The sequence below is a fragment of the Rhopilema esculentum genome, chromosome 10 (genome assembly GCF_057945365.1).
Source record: "Rhopilema esculentum isolate cy_ngs chromosome 10, ASM5794536v1, whole genome shotgun sequence".
Classification (NCBI taxonomy): domain Eukaryota; kingdom Metazoa; phylum Cnidaria; class Scyphozoa; order Rhizostomeae; family Rhizostomatidae; genus Rhopilema; species Rhopilema esculentum.
Genome location: NC_142824.1, coordinates 2,566,943 through 2,588,647, shown reverse-complemented (window position 1 = coordinate 2,588,647; position 21,705 = coordinate 2,566,943). Strand labels below are relative to the sequence as shown.

Below are 21,705 nucleotides of genomic sequence, written 5' to 3'. Positions count from 1 at the left end.
AGAGCAGCAAGTTTCCAAAACTTTTTATACAGGAAATTTTCGTCTAAAAGTTTAAGTTTTCAAAATAACTTTAAAAAACGACACCCTGATACTAAATATAATAAACTTTATACAATAACACGAAGTGAACAAGAGATCCAACTTTGCTACATTATGATTCTGTCACACTATGTTGTCTTAAACTATGCTGAAGTTCTAGGTATGTGGTTCTTAATCTCAAAGGTTTATAAATGTTTTTCTAAAATATTGATAAATTGAGGAAACACATTGTGAAAGAAAACTGCCAACATTTTTATATTGAAAGTCGAAAATAAATTTTTATATGCAAAAGTCTTTTCTTCCAAATGTTATATTGAATCAAAATGATAACGTTTTTTTTTCTAAATATCCTTTGTGCATAATAATAAAGGTTAATGATCAAAGGACATGCATACATTTTACTTAATGTATCAGACGCTGTGATTTTGTCAGTAAAGAAGAACTGTGGACCACATAGTTTAAAACATTTATTTCAATGATTTTTTCAAATTCTAAAAGGTACCCCATTTTTTAAGTTTCACTGTCCTAGCCCTGAGGAAAAAATCACCCTTTTATAGAGATTTTCCGTATGGGACTGGGTATACCTCTGAATGAAATGAGACATGCCAGGCTTGAGATAGCAATAACGAATAATAATTTGTTAGAAATAGTTTTTTAGTTGTATGTACTCTATATAGCCCTGCTCATGCTATGCAAACATACGCTTAGCAGACAAAAGGGATTGGGGGCTTCAGCCCTCTCCCTATCATGCAAAATTTATCCCATTTCTTACTCCATTCAGGCAGTTATTTCTTAGTCAGTGGCGCAGATAGGAAAATTCACAGGAGGGTTGAGAAATTTAGATTTTTCGGGAGAAATATCATAAGCATTTTATTTTTTCACAAATTTGAACATAACATAAAGACATTAGAACTAGATTAAACAGAAGCTAGCATACTTGTCACTAACTCAAATTATGGTATTTAGTGATTTTCTGGTCTTCTCTTAAAAATGATATTTTTAAATACTATAGTTTAATGAAAGAGAAATCGTTATATTCAATTTTTCTCTCAAAATCAAGCACTTAGATGAAAAAACGACAACCATGTTATATTTCTGACAAGATCAGATGTTTTCTGACGAAATAACTCTTTAGCTTACAAGGGGTTTTTCACCCCTCTGATCCCCCGAAACTGTGGGCAAGTCCGGAGGTTAGGGTGATTTTCTTCGTACTCGCCTAAACGATGCACGTTCTCTTCATTTCAAAATGCTATGCACGCTTAACAACAAAATTACAAGCATAAGAGCATTTTCTCAATCCATTATTAACCTTGTTGCGCCTGCGCTGAAACAGGAGACTGTTTTTTATTTCAGCAATTTCAAGTTTATACATTAGCTACCCGGCGTATCCACTCTCATCCAGAGTACCCAAGCTCGTCTGGAAAACTCCTGAGAAACGGGGTGGTTTTTTTCTCAAACCTAGGACATTGAAACTTAGAAAAAGGCTACATTTTGGAATTTTGAAAAAAATAACTGAAATAGGGTGTTTCTTAAAACCCAGTCTAGGTCAAGATTATTCTTTGCTTACAGTATCACAGTATTTGATACATGAAATCAAACGTTTGCATGTAATTAACCCATTAATATAGTTATGAAACCTAAAGACTCAATTTGATTCAGTATAACATTTGGAAGAAAAGACTTAAGTATGCATAAGGTCTTTTTCAACTTATGATATAGCCTGCGCCACGGACCAAAACTTCCGTGAAAGTTTTTGGTTAGTGGCGCAGTCTACTTCTAATAGAAATGCTAGCAGTTTCACAATATGTTCCTTTCTCACTTATCACCATTCTAAATAAACTTATAAACCTAAAAAACAAGAATCATATAACTAGAATTTCAGCGTTCTCCAATAAGGACAGTTTTAAACAAAATAGTGCGACAGAGTCATAGTGTAGCAAGGCAGGAACTCCTGTTCACATTGTCTTTTGTACAAAGTTTGTTATCATTAAGGTAATATCTAAGTGAAAAGGGCATAATAAGTTCAAATCAGAGGAAGAGGCTCTTTTATTAAATTCATCGGATGAGCTCGCGTACACAACTATATGAGAGTTGACACGCCAGGATTGGTTCATGAGACTGACGAAATCACCTCCAGCACAGTGAGCAGAACGGGCGGTGCAAACTTAGCCTGGGCTGAGGCTCGTATAGTTTTCGTAATGCGAACAAGGCTAATGACTGTCATCCATTTCTTTGCTGTCAGCAAAGTGACTTTTTTCTTTCCTACAGTTTTGTCTAGTACTCCCCCGTATACCACAGTTCTGATAACGATTAACCTAGTAGCGTCACAAGTTTAATAGGGGGTGTTTGCAGACTTGCAATGAGTCCACTTGGGATTGTGCTTATTCATTTAATAGTGCCATTCAACCGCTTAGAATCTATTGTTGTACAATTTCTATGGAGGGCATGGCCAACATAAATGCAGTTACCGTTAAAGATTCCCCAGAGAGAAGGGTAGTGGTGTTGAGCCAGTACAGTCCTTGTATAGCTCGCATAACCGACAAAATCAAACTATTTCTAAAAAGCATAAACATGATGGAAAAATTCATTGCTATTTGGCTTCTTCTTTTACTGAATATTGAAAAAACCTCTGTCGCTGCAAGTGCCACTGCAATGGAAGATGTATTTGTTCTGAAAAACGGAATCTTGATGCAGAGAAAGTATTCTGCTGAACTGAATACAACGTGGTTTTCGCCAATCGCTAACTTTAAACTTGACGTCTTGGAAAATGATTTGGTGACTGACGCTTCCAAAGAGAGCTGCATTCTGCTTGAACAAGAAGGTTCAGAAGCAAATACCACAACAGTACTACGGTTTAAAGACATTTCTAAGGTACCCATTTATATCATTGATTACCAATAGTTTTAGAATAATTCAATATATTTAGAGTATAATGTAATTGTTTGTGTCTTGAAAATCGTCAAATAATTTCGTACTTCTTTGGGTGCTTTGAAAAATATTTTTGATGCTAGAAGAGAAAATTTTCGAATGAAAAATGCATTTATAAGTGTTGGTAAAGGTGCTTTTCTAACAATCAGATCAGACATGATTTTTATCCAAGTCTGCTAGGGTTTTTCTCTTCTTTTTGCATTATTAATTGTGCTTATATTTACGCTGAGAACAACAGGGTTTACAGTAAATAGAGAAATGGCAACTGAGCGTTTCCGTGCTTTTAAAAACCGTATTAGACCTACATACTGTTGACTGATGAAGTCAGTGCTCCCACTGAGTGAATGGAGTCAGTGTTACCATGGTGTTACCTGCTAATACTAATGACATGGTAATACCTTGAAAACTCTTTTCCCTGCAGATACATTTTGGCTGTAGAATCTCCTTTTTGTGCCACGAAATCCTTTACGAATAACGTTGGTAGTGTCTACTAAAAGATATTCAAGCTATCTGGAAACAGGTATTCGAAAAGCAACGGTTCGTCAAAAATTATTCTGCCAAAGACGCTAATTAGAATTAAACCCTTAGAATTTAAAACTTAGAATTTAGAATTTAATTAGAATTTACAACATTAGTACAATCGCGACCACAGGCAAAGTGAGAAAGTATGTGAAGGGGTCGATTTATGCCAATCAATTTATGACACGGCCCGGAGAAAACGCACTGAAATCAAAAGCAGTCACTTCTTTGCAGTTCTACTTCCAATCTGCACAACGACTGAAAACGCAAACATTTGAAAATTTCATCCAGAATTGAATCACTTGAAAATAGATTTGAATGGCATCGGTTTCCGTGTAGACGGAAACTTTTTGCTTCATTTTCGTTTAGACAGAAATGCAGCTTAGCGAACAATGAGAAATGGGCTAATGAAGCTTCCAAGCAATGGGAATTGACCTCACGAAAAATCATTCTCCCTTTTGCTGCCAATTCTCAGGTTTAGCTATTCAGGGAACACAAAAGCAAAACTAAGAGAAATAGCTAAAAAGTATCGAATTGCCATAAGAATCATTAGCTGAAAACGTAAAAGGACAAAGCGAATTAAATATAGGAAGTTGAGTCAAGGAGGTTACTTACAAATTTCGTTCTACAGTAAATCGCCACTTAAAAGAAATTAACGTATAAGAAACTTCAGCCTGTTAGCATAGAGAACATTTTCGCTTTTATAAGAAACTAGGTACGCTTCTTCTAGCATTCAAAATCCTTGGTGGGGGGGGGGGGGGGTGGGTATGCATATCATTATAATTAATTAACTTTGACACAAGAAGATTTGTCAATGAAGAATCCAATCGATGCAAACGGGAGGGTATTCAGCGCAAGGACATTTTTTATAAAGTATAGTACGAGAAGAGACCTCTCGGCCGACGAAGGACAAGGCAAAAGATATGTAACCAAACGATTGTTCGAATATGCAATAAAAACACCTCTTGAATCTTATTTTGTTTCGCGATAAAGTTATTTGTGAAGGTTATGGACGTCATTGGAGTGTTATGTAACTTCGTCAGTTATGTAATCGACTGTGTCATAAACGCCGGAGGAGAGGGGGCGCGGGGGATGGCTGGTGCAAGTTCCACAAGGAGGGCCAAAGAGCCCATTCGATAAATACGCCCTTGTGCTCTTGCCTGTTGTATTTAGCAAGGACACTAATATTACTGTGTTACTATGGTGCCTTTCTAAACTGATTTCTTTCTCTTGTTTGATGGCGACGTTTCTCAAAACGCGTAAAAGATTTTGACATGCCAGAAGTTTTTCCATTTTCAAGATGCATTTAGCAGACTGAAATGAAAATAGCAGTTTCGAATTAATAAGTGGAAATATAAAATGCGAGGGGCAGATCACAATGGAATTCTCGTACGCTATTTGCAGTGAATTGCCCCTCGACAAAAATTAGTATGTACTGTGCTATAGAGATTGATGCGTAAATACGATTGGCTTTGTTAGTGAATAGGAACATATTAGTTTTTAAATGGGTCGATGAAGAATCTTGGTTGTCGCTTAGTTCCTCTCAGAGTGTGAATAGAAATTCCTATTCTTTATCTCAGACAATCTGCGAGCGTAACCCGAATCATCTAATGCAAGAATTGGTTTTTATGTGCGTTGAGACCTGGCCAAACTAGTACCCCTGCTAGCCTGGCTAAACCTGGATTTGGTCAAGAAGGCGTGACCAAGTACCAGAGCTCTTCTCCTTTCAGTGTCAGTTTCATTTATTCATCAACCGATTCCTAAATAAAATTGTACATTGATTGACTAAGGAGGAGCTTTTTAAGCTAACTTATTGAGAGAGAGCCCCCAATAAACACATAGAAATTGATTTTTTTTAAAAAAAACAACAACAAGAAACCAGATAATATGATGTAATGACATAATTTTTTTAAACATAACACATTAGGGCTGTCTGATCACTCTTTCTTAAAGAGTGTCTCTGAATTTGATAAGCAGCATTAGTCCAGTTGTTCAGAAATCGAGTGAGGTCATTCTCAGGAATTTCGTTGCGGATATCATTTACTTTCTTGAATTTTTTAGAGATAGTGAGGGACACAAAATTAATATCAACCATGCCAGAAGGAAATGAAGTGGTTTGAAGGATGCTATTTTTAACAAAGGCAGTTGTAGTGATCTTAAAGCGACTTTTATCGTAGATTGGTTGTTTAGAAGACGAACTCGCAGTTCAAGCTTGTTTTTTATTAGCCTTGTAGAAATGTTTTCAATGCTCATTAGGGTATTGAGGTAATCTCTACTTAAATGTGAGATGTTGAACAAAGATTTTAGGGCTTTTGGGCTTCAGTGTCGAGTTTGTTCAGGTGATTCGGAGTTAGATTGCATAGCTACAGATCATATGTCAGAGTAGGATTAGCAAGTGATTGTAAGAGTTTGCTAAGTCTTGTTTAATGGTAGCTGGGTGGCATAACCGCATACCATCTTTAACTTTAACTAAATCTTTAACTAAAGACTAGAACTTGGTGAGATCAGTAAAATATTTTCATTTTCCATCGTTAGACGGTCAAGTTCCAAAACACGCCGAAAAGGTTTCAGATTGCCAGGGGCGTCGAGATGGGAGGGGGGGGGTTAGGAGGGGCAAGAGGTCCAGGGCCCGTACTCCGAAGGGGCCCGTAATAATGCAATGAGATCTATTCACAATGAAAAAGCTACTGTTTCAGCTACTTATATGAAATCAACGCCTGTAAGTTTATAGCAGAGAAAACAATACTCACACGTCCTTGATTCATGGAAAGTGTTTTTCCACAATCTCGTAAAAATCTTTAAAATACTTTTTCATCAATTGTAGCTAAAAGGGCGTCTCCTAGTTCTCCGGGAGACTGAAGAGCCTGGCCCCAGCTAAATTTTTGGGGGGCCCAGTTTTATAAATCACCTCTCGGCCTGAGCTGGCTGTCAACGGACCTGCAGATTGCCAACCGGTTTTATTAGAAAACCATTCATATCAAATGTGTTGTGGAATAGCGAGCAATCTGATTGACATTTGGATGTGCAGAACCCCATTTTTCCAGAGATGAAATTCATACAGTTCATCTTGGAGACAGTTACACAGGTACGAATCACATCTCTCAGTCCATCGAGGGTGGTACTCATGAAAATAATCTCATCAGCATACATTAGGGAGGCCCTATAAGGGGGGATGGCATTATTTCATATTTCATAATGATATCTTGCAATTATTTCATATTTCAAAATTAACAAAGCAAAGTATTTTGAAATTGTCAAATGCTCCATTCTGCCTTCAGGTGTCACGAAAAGTTGGACCGATCTACATACAAAATTGACCGAGACTTCAAAACCAATCTTTGCAGCTACAAATATTGAAAATGTATAAAGAATAGGTGCATAAAAAATCAAATGAATTTCGTACTTGGGTTAAAATATAGAATTCATTCCATTTGAACTGTGGAATCATTTGGTACTTTAAAGGCGAATCTAAGGAAACTAGATGAAATGTTTATCTTTGTTTTGCTCAACTTATTTTTTGGAAACAACTAAAAAAGAAACTCGAAAAACATACATGTACCAAAACTGATAGTCTTAAGTCTTTTGCGTGGAGGGTACAACTTGAAGGGGCCAGTTTTATAGACATGCCTGGAAGAGACAATAAAATTCGAGGATTTTTGAACTTTTAATTATAGGACATCTTTTTTGGTTCTCCTAGCAACCAGTAAATTCAGTTGTTTAATGGCCTTTTCATACTACAGTCCTACTTTTATTTCTAGTCACTTACAGTCTTAGGTGCATTCAATAGAAAGAAATAACGCTAAAATAATGTTAATGCGAAGCATCTATCTATCGAAATATCTTTGTTGGTTCAGAACTTTGAATCATAGGTTACGGGTAGAGACTGGGCGATGGATAAACATTGATTAGAATCACCGAAAATGCGATATGCGTTCTTCAAACGAGATTGGAGATGAGTATCATGAAGTACTTAAATGCCCTGCTTTGAAAGATTCAAGAACAAACTACATACCTGATTATTTTACCCGATATCTATCAGATCATAAATTTGATTCTTTGATGAGGATAAGTGAACACAATGAACTAACAACAAATGTTGCCAAGTTTGTAAGAGAAATATTCAGACAACGCAAAAAATTGGAAACTCTTCTGTAAAAATGAATCGAATCTCCATTGCTAGGCATAGATTTCCATTCATTGCTTTTGGTTGTACACTATTAACTCTCGCATTTTTTACATATCTATTGTTGCTTCTGTTGTGTTAAAAATTAAATTCTCTATGGTGGAGATTAACTGAAGTTCCTAGATGATGCAGTGAGGATCCTTTAACCAAGCTTCTCTCTGAATGACTTGTGTTTCAAACTTAATTTATCCATACAAAGAACAGTCTAAAAACCCAAGCCATTCATAAACAATTCAATTCAAGACATGGTTGTGTCATTTTTTCAAGTATAGCAGGTATATGTATAATGTTAAAACTAAGTAGTGAAATCAACTCCTACGATGTTCTCAAGAAGAAATCATAATAAATGCTGCAGATTGACTGCATGATTCTAAAGAATAGATATTTTATAGACAGGGAATTTTGCATAACCATCTTGCAATCAGCCTGACCGAAATTTTTAAGGTTTAAATCATTAAGCCTTGGGAACCTTCTGGCAGAAGACCGGAAGTCAAGTCCACGTTACAAGCTTTTTTGATGGTATCATCAGATTTGAATGTCGCAATTTTGCTGACCGTGCATTTTTCATGCTTCCAGTAAAGCGACTTCTGGTCAATTACCAGAATGTTTCCAAGGCTTAAAATGATCAGTGGCCTTTATTTTATGATTTAAACTTTCATCGAGTTTGAAAAAACAGTTTGAGTGGACCAAATTCTCTTCACTGTTGAATGATCGTGGCTTTTCATAATACTGCCTTATAGTTTGATCTTTTTGCGTAACTTATAATCACTTTTAGCATTACTTGTTGCCGCCATACTGAAATCAAAGATATGGCTGGAAACAAAATTTTCAAGATAAGAATAACTTTTCGGTAAACATGTTAGCTCCAGATAAAAAAATCGAAGAACGACCAATATCTTTCTGAATATTATCGCCACTCACCAGTAAATCAATCCTGCATCTTAAATGGCTTACAAAACAGTGGTTTAGTGGTCTTAGGAAGAATTCCAAGTAAGTATATGTGAACAAGTAATGTAGATAAAAACATGATTATGATGTTATTTGATGTTCTCGTCTATTTCGTTGAGATAATATAAGCCAAAAATTTGCGGTAGACTAAACCAAGATGACATTAAGATCAAAATCGGCGAGGCCATTGTTGAAGAAAGCTCTGAAGGAAAACTGCTAGGGGGGGTAATGGATAAAAATCTTAATTTCAAAAGTCACGTCTCAAATTTATGCAAAAGAGCCAGCCAAAAACAGCATGCCCTTGCTAGAGTAGCGACATTTATGGGTTCTGATAAACTGCGTCTCCTAATGAACAGCTTCATAAAGCTCAGTTTAGCTACTGCCCCCTAATTTGGATGTTCCATGACAGATGTCTGAATGCTAAAGTGAATAAAATCCATGAAAGAGCACTCATAATTGTTTATAAAGACAGTCATGCTGACTACGAAGCATTGCTGACATTGGATAATGCAGTATCGATTCACCAACGCAATCTACATTACTTGATGATAGAAATACACAAAACCAAATATAACCTGAACCCTAGTTTCATGTGTGATATTTTTGAAAGAAGAAATGTACATTATGATTTGCGAACTAAAAGTAATCTTTGCATTCCAAAAGCCAGGACAACTTCTTATAGTATAGAAACTGTGAGATATTTAGGTCAAAAACTGTGGCAAACACTATTTCACAGTATAAGAGAATCCCAATCATTAGTAACATTTATAAAAATCGCTCCTATCGCTCCTAACAATCATTTCACCATTCCTTCATGGATCCCTACTTTCAATGAACCATCTTATCCATTTGATCTAAAGCCACCTAGTTAACCATTACTTCTATCATAAGGCATATGAAAGCTTCTACTTCTTCCTGTCCTCTTGATAAGATATCAATCATCTGTTTCAAACAAAGTCCCTATCTTCGTTCTTTTCTTACTGAAATTATTCGTGTTGTCTGGCTTTCAGGTAAGGTACCATCCGAATGGAAAAAGGCCTCCACTATCTTGATTCACAAAAAAGACAGCACAGATGATCCATCAAATTTCAGGCCAATCACTTTAGAATCGGTGCCCTTAAAATATTCACTTCTTGCTTTCGTGACTCCATCTTCTCTTTTCTGAAATACAATGGCTTCATCGAGCACCAAATCCAAAAAGGCTTCACCTCAAAAGTATCAGGTACATTAGAGCACACAGCAATGATGAGCCATTTAATAAATAAAGCTCGCATTAAGCAACGATCTTTAGTGGCATCTTTGCTGGATCGCAAGAACGCCTTTGGCGAAGTTCACCACAAGCTGATAACAGCTATTCTTGCTTATCATCATATACCTTTGGAAATTCAATCATTAATCTCGAGCTTATATCTAGATTTTAAGACCTGTATCATAACCGATAAATTCCAAACCCCTACAATTCCCGTTCGCCGCGGCGTATTGCAAGGTGACTGCTTCAGCCCCCTTCTTTTCAACCTTTGCTTCAACACGTTCATATAATACATCAAATCAGATAAATATAAGCAGCTTGATTTCTCCTCCCATGATGGTAATGACTGCATGTTTCAGCCAGTACACTGGTTTCAGTTTGCTGATGATGCTGCTGTTGCTACTAGTGGAGAAAAGGAGAACCAACTCTTATTAAACTGCTTTACCAGATGGTGCCAATGGGCAAACTTCATTGTCAGGGTTGACAAATGTGTTACCTTTGGTGTCAAGAAACACTCTACGTGATCCCTCCAATTTCAACCGAAACTTTTCATCTGTAACCAAATAGTACCTGCTGTCAAAAATGGCGATTCCTTTAAATATCTTGGTCGTTTCTTTGATTTTGAAATGAGTAACCAAGATCATAAATCTAAACTCGTTTCTCTTTTCTCTACTCTTATGAAGGATATTGACGACTTACCTCTCCATCCTACAAACAAACTGCTATTAAACCATCGTTATGTTCTGTCTAAAGTTTCATGGCATTTTACTGCTGCAGATCTACCAAAGACCTGGGTTATCCAGAACCTAGACAATCTTGTTTCCAATAACATTCGCCAGTGGCTTGATCTTCCTGTTTCTGCTACCTTAAGTGGAAAATTCCTCTCAAAAATCTGTTTGTCCTAAATCTACATCTGCCTTCTATCAAATTTACGCAATGCCCTAAACTGTCTGTCGCAATGCCCTAAAATCTTCCCCTAACATTGACATTCAAACCCTATGGAAAAACACCAGTGATGGCACGAACCTACAGTACGACATCTATCGTAATACTAAAGAGGTATTAAAGGCTGTCAAATCAGACAACAAAGAACGTCTCTCTCAAAACTTACCATCTCAGGGAGCTACAATTACCTCCCTACTGAAACATTCACTGGAAAAGCTGAACGGTATTTGGTCAAGTACACAGAGCAACTTGCCTAGTAACATCTTTAACTTTACCATCAAGTATCTTAACAACACTCTTCCAACTCGAAAAAATCTGCTGAAATGGAACCTTAGTCAAACATCTGACTGTGAATTCTGTCTTCTTCCAGAAACACTTCTACATGTTATTGCTGGATGCAAAGTGTACCTTGACCAAGGCCACTTTACTTGGCGTCATAATTCTGCATTAAACTTTCTAGCCACTTCCTTCCAAGCAATAAACGGGTCTTCTCTCTACGCAGATTTACCGGGCGTTCTTTCCACTTCTATCATAACTGGAGATCAACTACGCCCCGACTTACTTCTTAGAACAAAGGAAAACTGTTTGTACGTTTTAGAGCTAACCATAAGCTTTGAAACAAATCTCAACTGCTATGCTGTCAGAAAGTTAGAGAAATATGCCAACCTCATATCTGACTTAAAACATCGGTTTAAGTCTGTTTCATTTGTCAATCTTTCCATCAGTTCACTTGGCATTTTTGGCGAATCCTGCAGCTCATTCATCGACATGTGTGACTCTTTGTCCATTGATCATCAACAGAAACGCTATCTCATCTCCAAACTTTCAAGCATCTCCATTCGATTTCTGATACGGCCACATTTTGGTGGCCCGTTGGTAGCTGTATTAATGGGGTTCCACTGTATGATATTTATCAAAGGAGCCTTTTGTGTCGTACTGGGAAAATGATCACGAGTTACCACGAGTTACCAACGAGTTACCATACGGGTCCCATTCTACGTTTACAGATCTCAGTATGGATGTATACGAGATACCAACGAGCTACCACCTTCTTTATAAAATATAATATATACATATATTCATTTAAAAGTGTCACGGTAACTCGTGGCATTCCCATATAAAACCTCTATTAGAAATGGTAACCCGTTGGTAACTCGTGATGACTTGAATATTTTCAAATAAACATTGATGCCACTCAAAATCAGTTCTGAAAAGCAGTGAGGACAATTTTGAGTGCTTTTCTGCACATCTGCTGGTAATGATGAATAAACAAAAATGTTTTCCATCTCACAGCCATCATTTTCTTTTCTCTTTTGACCGAGGTGTTGTATTTTTTGGTAGACTGACTCTCATGCTGGCACTTTGGCTGAATTTACCGTACTGTAGGTAATCAGGTAGCATCTGCGAATTTCTCTCTCCTAAGCTTACAGATGTTATCAACTTATTCTGCGTATGCAAAGATTGAAGGCAAATTGAATGTACGTACTATAATAGCAAAGTCTGAAGCAAAACGCAATGTGTAGGCTATCAAACCCATACAAACCTATGACTTATAGTTAATTGACCAAGAAGGACCGCCATGTCTATATTTCCCATCATAATTATGTACCGCCCACGTACGTAGAGAACTTTAAATCTGATCAGTTTAGGTAGAAATGTCGCGTCTTCTTCGATTTACTACGTCAATTGCAGTTTTCTGAAGTTCATAAATTTCCATGAAGATTCAACACAAAATGCTCTTTTAGAGCGGCTTCCTAGTTTTTTAGCATTAGGCGATCGTTTCTAGACGCCTAGTAGCTCTCTCCGATACATAGCAAACCTTTATATTTTATATTTACACTTTCATGAAATGCTTTTATTTCAAATAAATCAAATAAATTTTGTCGGAAAATTCTTCTTTCTGGCCCCTTCTAGTATTTATTCGCCACGATGCCCCTGTGAGACACGCTTCTGCTTACCAGTTGTGATGCATCTTAGTTGTCTGGTGGAAAAGGGATCGATGCCAACGGGTCGAAACTTAGATCTGAGGGCCGATACGTGCCTTGGGTGCACTTTCTTTTCGTTCTTCGTTGATATGTTTAGCTTCAAAGCTGCCTTCCATATGTAATTACTTTCCAAGAGCTACTCTGATCACGCAATGAGAATGAATCGTGTTAAGGCATGTTTTAACTTCCATGCATAAAGCTTTATCGAAAAGGTCCTGGTGTAATTTCTGTGTCTCTATTGAGCAATTTGTTTTGAAATTTCAGAATATGGCTTACTAGTAATACTTGCACACATTCCCATAACCTTCCGATGTGATAAAGCTGGATGCATCGTTTCCCTCAAAAAACTAAGACAGACATTCTGATAACTGAAATATCGTCCGTAATTGTGATGATTGAGTAGAAAAGGTATCAACTCACACTCAGCTTTTCAGTGCTATCTAATATTGCACTCTCTAGCTGCTTTAAAGTTTGAGAAAATTGCTGAGCGACAACGCTAATGAATTGACGGTATTTCATTTTTCCTTTAGCTTGCATCTTTGTTCAATCTTAGTTTCCCAGGTGTGCACATATCAGCTTAAATGACATTCTTGAGTTGCTGAATAACACAAAGATGAAAAAACTTCAATATCGAGCTTGAAAATTGCAGAACCGTCATTTGATGACGTCATGAAAACTTTCAATAGCAATAACTCGTTCTCTGCAAGTCTGATAGAGTTTATTCTTTAAAACGTTTTGCTCCTATTACAATTCCAAACAAGATAGTTGGAGCGATTTTTCAAAAAAGAGAAGAAAATTTTAATGACCGGGGAAAATGACGTCATCGATCACGTGATTTCTTTTGTGCTACAAAAATGTATCCAAGACTTAAAATATTCAGCAAAGCTTAAAGTACCCAAATCAAGAACAAAAACTGAGGTCAGGCACTTTGCTCGATTGTTGTTGGAAATTTCATGTTAATATATAAATTAAAATGGCCAAAATTTCTCTTATAGACTGCAGGATTCGACCATACTCACAGAGATCACATCCCTGTACGTCCACACTGCGTATTAGATTTTGTCGTTCCCTTTCACAATTCGACCAAACGGGCAACGCTCGCTGGGGAATTTTGCACAGCTGAACACATCACAGGCGGAGCAGCTGTTGGCGACTACGATGGTGACGGTCTGCTTGATGTTTTTTTCAGCGTATTTGACAAGCGAAGCGTTTTATACCGAAATTTAGGTATGTTAGACGATCCCTTTTAAATCATTTAACATTTCCTAATACATTTTCGCTAGTTATCTAGATCTTACCATTTTCCAGGAAGTGGGTCTGCTAGGTGCACCAGCCCTTGTACTGCCTGGATAATACTGATTTTTAAGGTGGGTGTCACCACTTGGAACATTTTCCCGACTGATGCACCTGCCCATATAAACCCACAAATGTCCCGGATGTCTTAGGCCAGCCTGCACTTGTCCGAAAGCGAAAACGAGGTTATAAGATTACAACAAGGGAGGTTAACTCTGTTTAAAACTGGGGTTCTAAAAAATGTAGTGCGAAAAAGTTCTCGCGAAACATCTTGGACATGCACAGTGAACTTTTACTTGAATTTAAAAAGGGAAAATGAATACATATTATTTTTGCTTTTCGTGAAATAGGTGGCGTACAGTGAGACATAAATGATCTCACACTTTTGATTAAATGTTTCATAGGAAATGGGAAATACAAAGATGTGACTACAGAAACCAAAATTGGCCCTGAAAAATATGCCAATGGTGCTGTTTGGATTGATATTGACCAAGACGGTGACTTAGATATTTTTATAACCACTGTTGGGGACTATCGGCACTATCTGTATGTGAATTATGACGGTATCTTCCGAGAAGAAGCGACAGAAAGAGGCGTCAGCTTCCAGTTTCCTACAAAGAGAAAATTAGCAGGAATGACACCAAATGCTGGGGATTTTGATAACGATGGCTACCCTGACATTTACACTTCTGAGTGGATTTTGCACAGCCAAGGTGGAAGGGTTAGTAAGAGAATCACTACACTTTAAAGACAATTGACAAATATGATAGTGGCCTAAACAATCTTTCCATCGATATTAGCCAATCAAAGAGCATTTGAGTAGAATCACGGTCACTTATTGGTGAATTTTTGATCGATAGATGGTTTAGCCTTTTTAGTGTCTGCCGATTGCTATTGAGATGCAAGCATTTTGTTGGATTCTATGAATTAAGAAGTATCCTGATAACTGCATTGAAAATCACTCATACATGTTATGATTGCCTTTTTACCCTCATCAAGACTTGGTACAGGTCGATCAGCTACTAAGTTGTCTTTAAATTCTTGCCAGAATTGAATTATATAATTCTTTAGCTTTAAATTCTATCTCCTGGATTAACCAAATTCATATTTGTTGCCATACCTTTGCAGCCATCCGCTTCAAGACTGATGAGAAATCTTGGTAAAGTTAAACCAGGGTATGTTATAATAAAATCATCGAACATGAAAACTTATTTACTTCTCACGTAGAGTTGTGTTCTCACTATTACCGTTGTTTTCTTTGTTCGATATCAATAACCAAATTGATTTTGTAATTTGTGCTGGATCATTGTCAGAATGAATTATATCATTGTCCAAGGTGCTGAACATTCCCTTGAAAAATTCCATTGCAAAAACGAGGTGTTTCTGACCATCTAGGGATGCTTTGTCGTTGAATTTTCAATTTTTTCGCAAATGAAGGATGGCTCACTCACTTTGCTGGCAAATGGTATTTGGAAGCCCCCTTAAGCACAATAGCTAGCGATGGGCCTGGTGTTGAAACATTATTTTTTCTCATATTCTTACTTGTATCTCCTCATCTCTTTATTTAGCTACTTTGAAGATGTAACTTCCAAGGCTGGCGTTGACATGGACAGCTACTGGGCCAGAGCGAGCCCCCTTAATGCTGGAACACACACATTTGGAGCCTCTTTCACAGTAAAAAACTCTTAGCCTATATACAGCTAACTTAGAGCCCACTGCGTTCTTTAATACATTGCGGTATATACAGGCACCATACAGCCATTGTGGTAGCAGGGGTTATAGCCCCCCCTTTTTTGCAACAATAGGCTACGAATTTTTTGGAAGGTTTACTCTAACGCAACTTTCGATAGTTTCCTGTTATTTAGAAGCAGTTCTTCTTGACTGGGAACCTTTTTTGCTTATTTTATAGGTGTTTTCTCTTATTTATGATGTATTTTCTAACTTGGTTAGCTTGGCGTTTTCCGGCGTTCTAGAGGGCGTGACCTGGGAAAAAAATTGACACACCCATTTCAGTCCCTCAGCTCTTAGACTAGTGCGCGGTCCCTGGGTATATAAGCATTTGATATTTTTGAGCACAGAAAAGCCGGCTTTACTTTGTCAAGAAGGCACTTTCTTTGCATATGTCAAGTGCCATCCACACTGCGAAAAAATTTTCAAATTATTTCATCCGTACTTTCAATGTTTTAAATTTGTGGTTTTTGCGATACTCTTTAAAGGTTGATGCTTTTCTTGTTTCAGGATTTTGATAACGACGGTCTTCCAGAGCTCCTCATTACTGGAGATTATGGAGAAAGCAAGATGTTTTGGAATAACGGAAATATGACATTTCGCGAATGTACAAGAAATTGTGGACTAATTGGTGACGTGGTATGAAAATGGTTTTCACATTGTTTGGTCTTGAATAATTTACAATTATGACTAACTGAATATTTCTCGATTGTCATCGAGTAAAAGGTCGGTTATTCTTTCTAGCTTCTCTAATAGTATCTGCTACTGTTCGATAGAGTAAAAAAATGCTAAAATGAAACTCTAATAGAGTCTCGGTATGTGTATATTTATAAATAAAGTCGCAGGCATAATTTATTTCAGTTTTTGTAATTACAACTGAATTATGGTATGAATTAGCTGTTTTTTAATATCAAGAGACAAAGATCTAAATGCTTCAGTCAAAAGTAACAAAGTTTACAGTCCAACAAAAATGACGTCACCCTTCCTCTTTAGGATGCAATGGGACATGCAATTGGAGATTTAAATAACGACGGATACTTGGAATGGTTTTCAACAGCAATTTTTGACAATGCTACTAATTGCGAAGTGACTGGCTGCATGTTTGGAAACAAGGGAAACAAGCTTTACAAAAATCTCGGAGATAGAAAATTCCAAGAAATTGCAGATCAGGTCAGATATTGGTTAGAGTTGATGATTTGTTACTTTTCTTACTAAAGATGTCATCAACATAGTAAATCTCAATGAGGCAGGATTCCCAATTATTATCAAGTTATATTTTGAAATTGTGAATAGTGGAACACGTATCTGCTCTAAGCATTGTAAGAAAAATGCTACTCGATGATGATTTTTGCTTGATTGTTATGATTCTTTGTTTCATTGACTATTTATTTGATTAATTGATTATATTCTTGATTAATTTATTTCTTTAGGCTGGTGTTCGCAATGGCCGCTGGGGCTGGGGGGCTGCTTTTATCGACTTCAACAATGATGGATATCTTGACATTGTTATGGCAAACGGTATGAATGATAGATAAATAGCCTGTGTTTCATTTTTAAAGAAGTATCTTCTACAGATGTGATATTCGTAAAGCTGTATTCTTTTTTCCAGTTAGGTACTTTGGTGTATATTGTAAATCCTGAAATCAGCCTACCAATGGCTATTTGAGATGTTTTTGGCTGGGGGCTAATTCAAGGGGAACCTAAAGGGGCGGGGCTCCTCCAAATAGCCTGAAAGTCATGCCAGAAAAATATTTTTAAAGAATTTCCACTTTTTCAAGATTTTTTTTTGAGAAATAAAAATTTGGCTTTCAATTCCTTTTGATTAGACAACATTACCGTTGTTTGCTTCCGCGATAAATGCTTCTATTATTCTATTTTTTCGTTTACCGTCAAAAATGCTATTTATCATTGACTTAAATTATGCATTGTAAACTTTGTATGTCAGGAATTGAGCTTAAGAAGAGTGGGGGCTAATTTGAAATTACCAATTTTCGTGTTGGAGGTGAGGGGCTTATTCTACGAGCAATTAATAAGAGGAGCAGTGTTTTCAGGTCATATGGCTTCTTCGTAAAAAGGTTAAAAATTGGTTTAATTCATGAGCTATTGTTTAGATTTCACTGATTCAACTTTTAGCGGTCAACCTTGATAAAATTAATGCTCATAGAGGCATTTGCGTACTTCTTTTTCTTTTTATCCTCCCAGACGCCATATATTTCTTCAGCCGGTACATTTGAATAATTCTGCGTAAATATTGACAAAGTTATACCGATATATTAATTATGCGATTTGTCAACTTGAACAGCAGAGTTTGTTTTTATTTGCTATATGTGTATTTCTTTGTGTAACAGGCTTTGACACACCATCAACAACTGTTGATGACACGTTCATGACGGACAATATGCTGCTTTTCCAAAACTACGGCAAAGATTTGGCTGGATCAATGGAGGGGAAAATGAAAGAGGCTAGCAAAAAATTTCAAGATTTACTTTTCTATTCCAGTTCTATGACGTCATTTATCCCATTGGAAGCCTTCTGAGTTATTGTAGTTTATAATTTAAAGCTATATTCGTAAAACGCGCCCTAATTAAAATTGATATTCTACAAACGTTTCGAGCATTACTTCACGAAGTAAATAAGGGGGAGGAATTTTATGCGAAAGCAAATCTCTTTCCACTTACTGGTCAGACGCCATTCACAGATTTCCTGCGCCTATGTGTAACAAGCGCGGCGAGCTTTTTTCTTCACATGGGGACGGGGGTGGTAGCAGATATACGTAGCAGGGGAAGCAGAATTTGTTTTTGACTAGCAGGGGTCGTGTCAAGGAGGGAACTCAAATCTAACTGCAAACCAAAAAGCTCAGCTCGCAGGGGATGTAGGGAAGTGAAGAAATTCCCTGGTCATTTGTTTTTTTCAAAAGGGGACTCACCGGTCACGAGAAGTTTTCACCAGGGATGGTTTTCACATGGCTTAACAATGTCTAGATATTATAGAGGTTAAGATAAATTTAAGTAAATAGCTTTATATCCATTTTAGGTTGCAAAGGAACATCAAATGATTTATAAAGGAATGGGAAGAGGGCTTTTGAAATACGACTTTGACAGTAAGGATCCTTTTTATTCCTTTAATCAATTAATTAATTCATTAGAGTTGATAATACTGTTTTGTGAAATAAAGAAACCTCAGTGATGGAAAAGATTGAACAGTTAGTGATATAACAAGAAAATGTTGGAGCGATATGATCAGAGTTTTAAAACACAAAATGAAATAAACGTTTTATAATGACATTACTGCTTGAAACGTCTTCCGAAAATTGACATTTTTGTGGATGAAAACGCTTAGAATGCCCTCAAAAAATCTTTTTAGCATCTGTTAGAACGTCATTGAGTTTTCAGTTGCGATTCATTCCCTGCTTCTCGGTGATCTAAAACCGTTTTTGGAACGAGGTTTTGAAATCCTTGCAGACCTTTTTCTTCATAAATATTTGAGCATGTTATAGGCAGTTCCGTTACCATCAGCCTTACAGTCTAACTTGTTATGTATTAAAACCATTTTCTATTACCCTGCGTAAGTTGGGAAGTGATGTGACTTGATGATCTATATGATAAAAGGAAGTTTTAACAGCCAACATCAAAAACATATTATTTTTCATAACCAAAACCTGTGAAAAAATTATAGCTTGTTCGACGTACTTTCATAGTTGTACTCAAAAATAGGAAAGACTACAGAGCAAGGCTGCGTAGCAAGGAACAGTGACTGTGGAGGCAAAGGTTGCTTTGCAATGGTATCTAGTTTTTCGCTATTTGATAGATTCTGTTTTTGCTGAAGGCATTTGGAATAAACGATGGGAAAACGGCTTTTTGAAAACTGATTGCAAAAAGACCTCCTTTGGGCTGGTTGTGATTTTAACCTTTCCTGCATACTTTTAATATTTCAGATGATGGAGATGAAGATGTTCTTGTCATTGCCAATGTAGGTCCTCCAGTTTTGTTTGAAAATATTGGAGGTAGTCGACAAAATTGGCTTAGAATTCAAGTCGTACATAGGTAAAAGATTGGTTTTGTTTGATATTAGATTTATTTGGTTTTTTACTAGTTTAAGCCTGTTTTTATTATTGTATAGCATACTTTCAAGCATTGAGGTCAACATTTGATCCATCTCAAAACTTCACTCATATTTATTACCTTGAGTGTATTGAAATACTTTTATAGAATAGACAATGTCATAAATTTATCTTCTAAAGGTGTGACGCCAACAAAAATAAACTTTGTGACAGCTATGGTGCAAGAGTAACCTTGACAGATCCAAAAGGCAGAAACCAGGTATCTGATGTGTTTTTAGTCCATATTCCTAGGCAAATACTGGATTGAATGATATTAATGGTCTACCTCTTGACCTTGTCATATGTCAAAAATGCTATTTGTTCAATAAAATAGATTTAATACCTGTTTTATAATGATACCGATAGCCATAAGCTTGTAGGATAATGTCGCTTGTCCGATACGCAGTGTCCCTTAAACAATATGCAATGCCGATGCTTCAAGTAAATGCTTTTAAAGTGGTCCTGAAAGGAGATTTATCGAGAAAAAGGTGCCTAGCCACCTGCCTATCTTCCTAATGTCCCTAGATAGATATAATGCAAAATACAAAACAAAGTAGATACACATGAATTGCAGCAAAAATTAATAAATGAAATTGATAAATGAAGGACATCGTGTGGAAGCCTTGTCCTTTAGGTAATGTAGATTGGAAGCACAGCAGCTCTGTTTCTGTATGGAAGAGTAGCTTTGAACGACTTCTCAATGGTAACCAACCTATGGCAACCCTCAAAATGACCAAGACTTTCCAAATTAGACGGTTTTAGTGTTGAAATGCTACAAACTGTAGCTAGTTGATGGCTTGATTAGCATTTTATTGATTTTATAACAGTAAGATGATTATTCTTGATTGGAAAAGTATCTTAATATCTACTATAACTTGTTTCTTAGACACAAGAAATTGGCTCTAGCACTCACTTTCTTGGTCAGAGTGAAATCGAGGCCCATTTCGGTTTGAGCGAATATAGTGAAAACTTGACAGTACGGGTCTACTGGCCAGCAACAAAGCAAAATGTTATCATCACAGACGTGAAATCAAGAAAAACTTTGAGAATCTTGAGACCAGAAAGGTAACCTGATTTCATTTATTAAGTGTTTCTGTGCTGCGATTTTAAGACCATTTCACCAATTTTGTCCGAGTTTTCCGCAAAAGTAGCCTTGACACAAGAAGGGAGACTAGCTTTCTTGGCGAACCCCTCAAGGCGGGTTTTTTACAAGGCCTCTTAGCCAAAGACCGAGCTACAACTTTTTGTTTGGGGGACCAGCCCTAATAAATATGTGTAAAAGCAGCCACATTTTAGTAAACAAATGTATTTTACAAATACTACTAAAGATTTTTAGGGGGGGGCCAAGTCCCCCCAGCTATCTCAGTCCTTGCCCCTAGCCCGTGGCTTGCCTTTCTTGCTGACAGTGAGCATAAAAGAACCCCTGTCTTCAACCTAGTCAAACTGTGTGAATTTCAGTCTACACATGCTCATAACAAATTGCAGTAAGTGCAATTCTAGAGTTTTTGCCCCTCCCATGGACAATCTTTGTAAAGTTGTTGCTCCCTTCCTAAACTTTTCTTCCATTCTGGTTTAGCTTCTTTTTTTGCTTTTCTTCGTTTTATGTTTTTGAGCGCTAAAGCCTCTCTTATTTTTTACAGTATTTTCTGGGTTTTAGTTCTCCCTTTACAAATTTTCAACGCTAATCGGAAAAGATTTATTCTCGTCAGTTCGAAAATATCTTATTGGAAATTATTGCTGTGTTTGCATGATTAAAGGCTATCATACATAACATTAAAACCATTATTTT

The 21,705-nt window shown here is 36.8% G+C and overlaps 1 protein-coding gene across 1 annotated transcript in view; it reads left to right on the top strand.

The window, feature by feature from the left end:
- Positions 1-2,469: 2,469 nt before the first annotated feature.
- LOC135685715 (uncharacterized) overlaps positions 2,470-21,705 on the top strand; it is a 30,870-nt gene continuing 11,634 nt past the window's right edge. Inside the window, exons 1-13 of the mRNA XM_089110448.1 lie at positions 2,470-2,910; positions 13,792-14,023; positions 14,494-14,810; positions 15,218-15,264; positions 15,658-15,763; positions 16,328-16,456; positions 16,811-16,987; positions 17,248-17,335; positions 18,166-18,278; positions 18,851-18,917; positions 19,752-19,860; positions 20,058-20,136; positions 20,803-20,981. Of these exons, the coding sequence (XP_088966574.1) occupies positions 2,476-2,910; positions 13,792-14,023; positions 14,494-14,810; positions 15,218-15,264; positions 15,658-15,763; positions 16,328-16,456; positions 16,811-16,987; positions 17,248-17,335; positions 18,166-18,278; positions 18,851-18,917; positions 19,752-19,860; positions 20,058-20,136; positions 20,803-20,981 (2,078 nt within the window). The 5' untranslated portion in view covers positions 2,470-2,475. The remainder of the gene's footprint in view (positions 2,911-13,791; positions 14,024-14,493; positions 14,811-15,217; positions 15,265-15,657; positions 15,764-16,327; positions 16,457-16,810; positions 16,988-17,247; positions 17,336-18,165; positions 18,279-18,850; positions 18,918-19,751; positions 19,861-20,057; positions 20,137-20,802; positions 20,982-21,705) is intronic.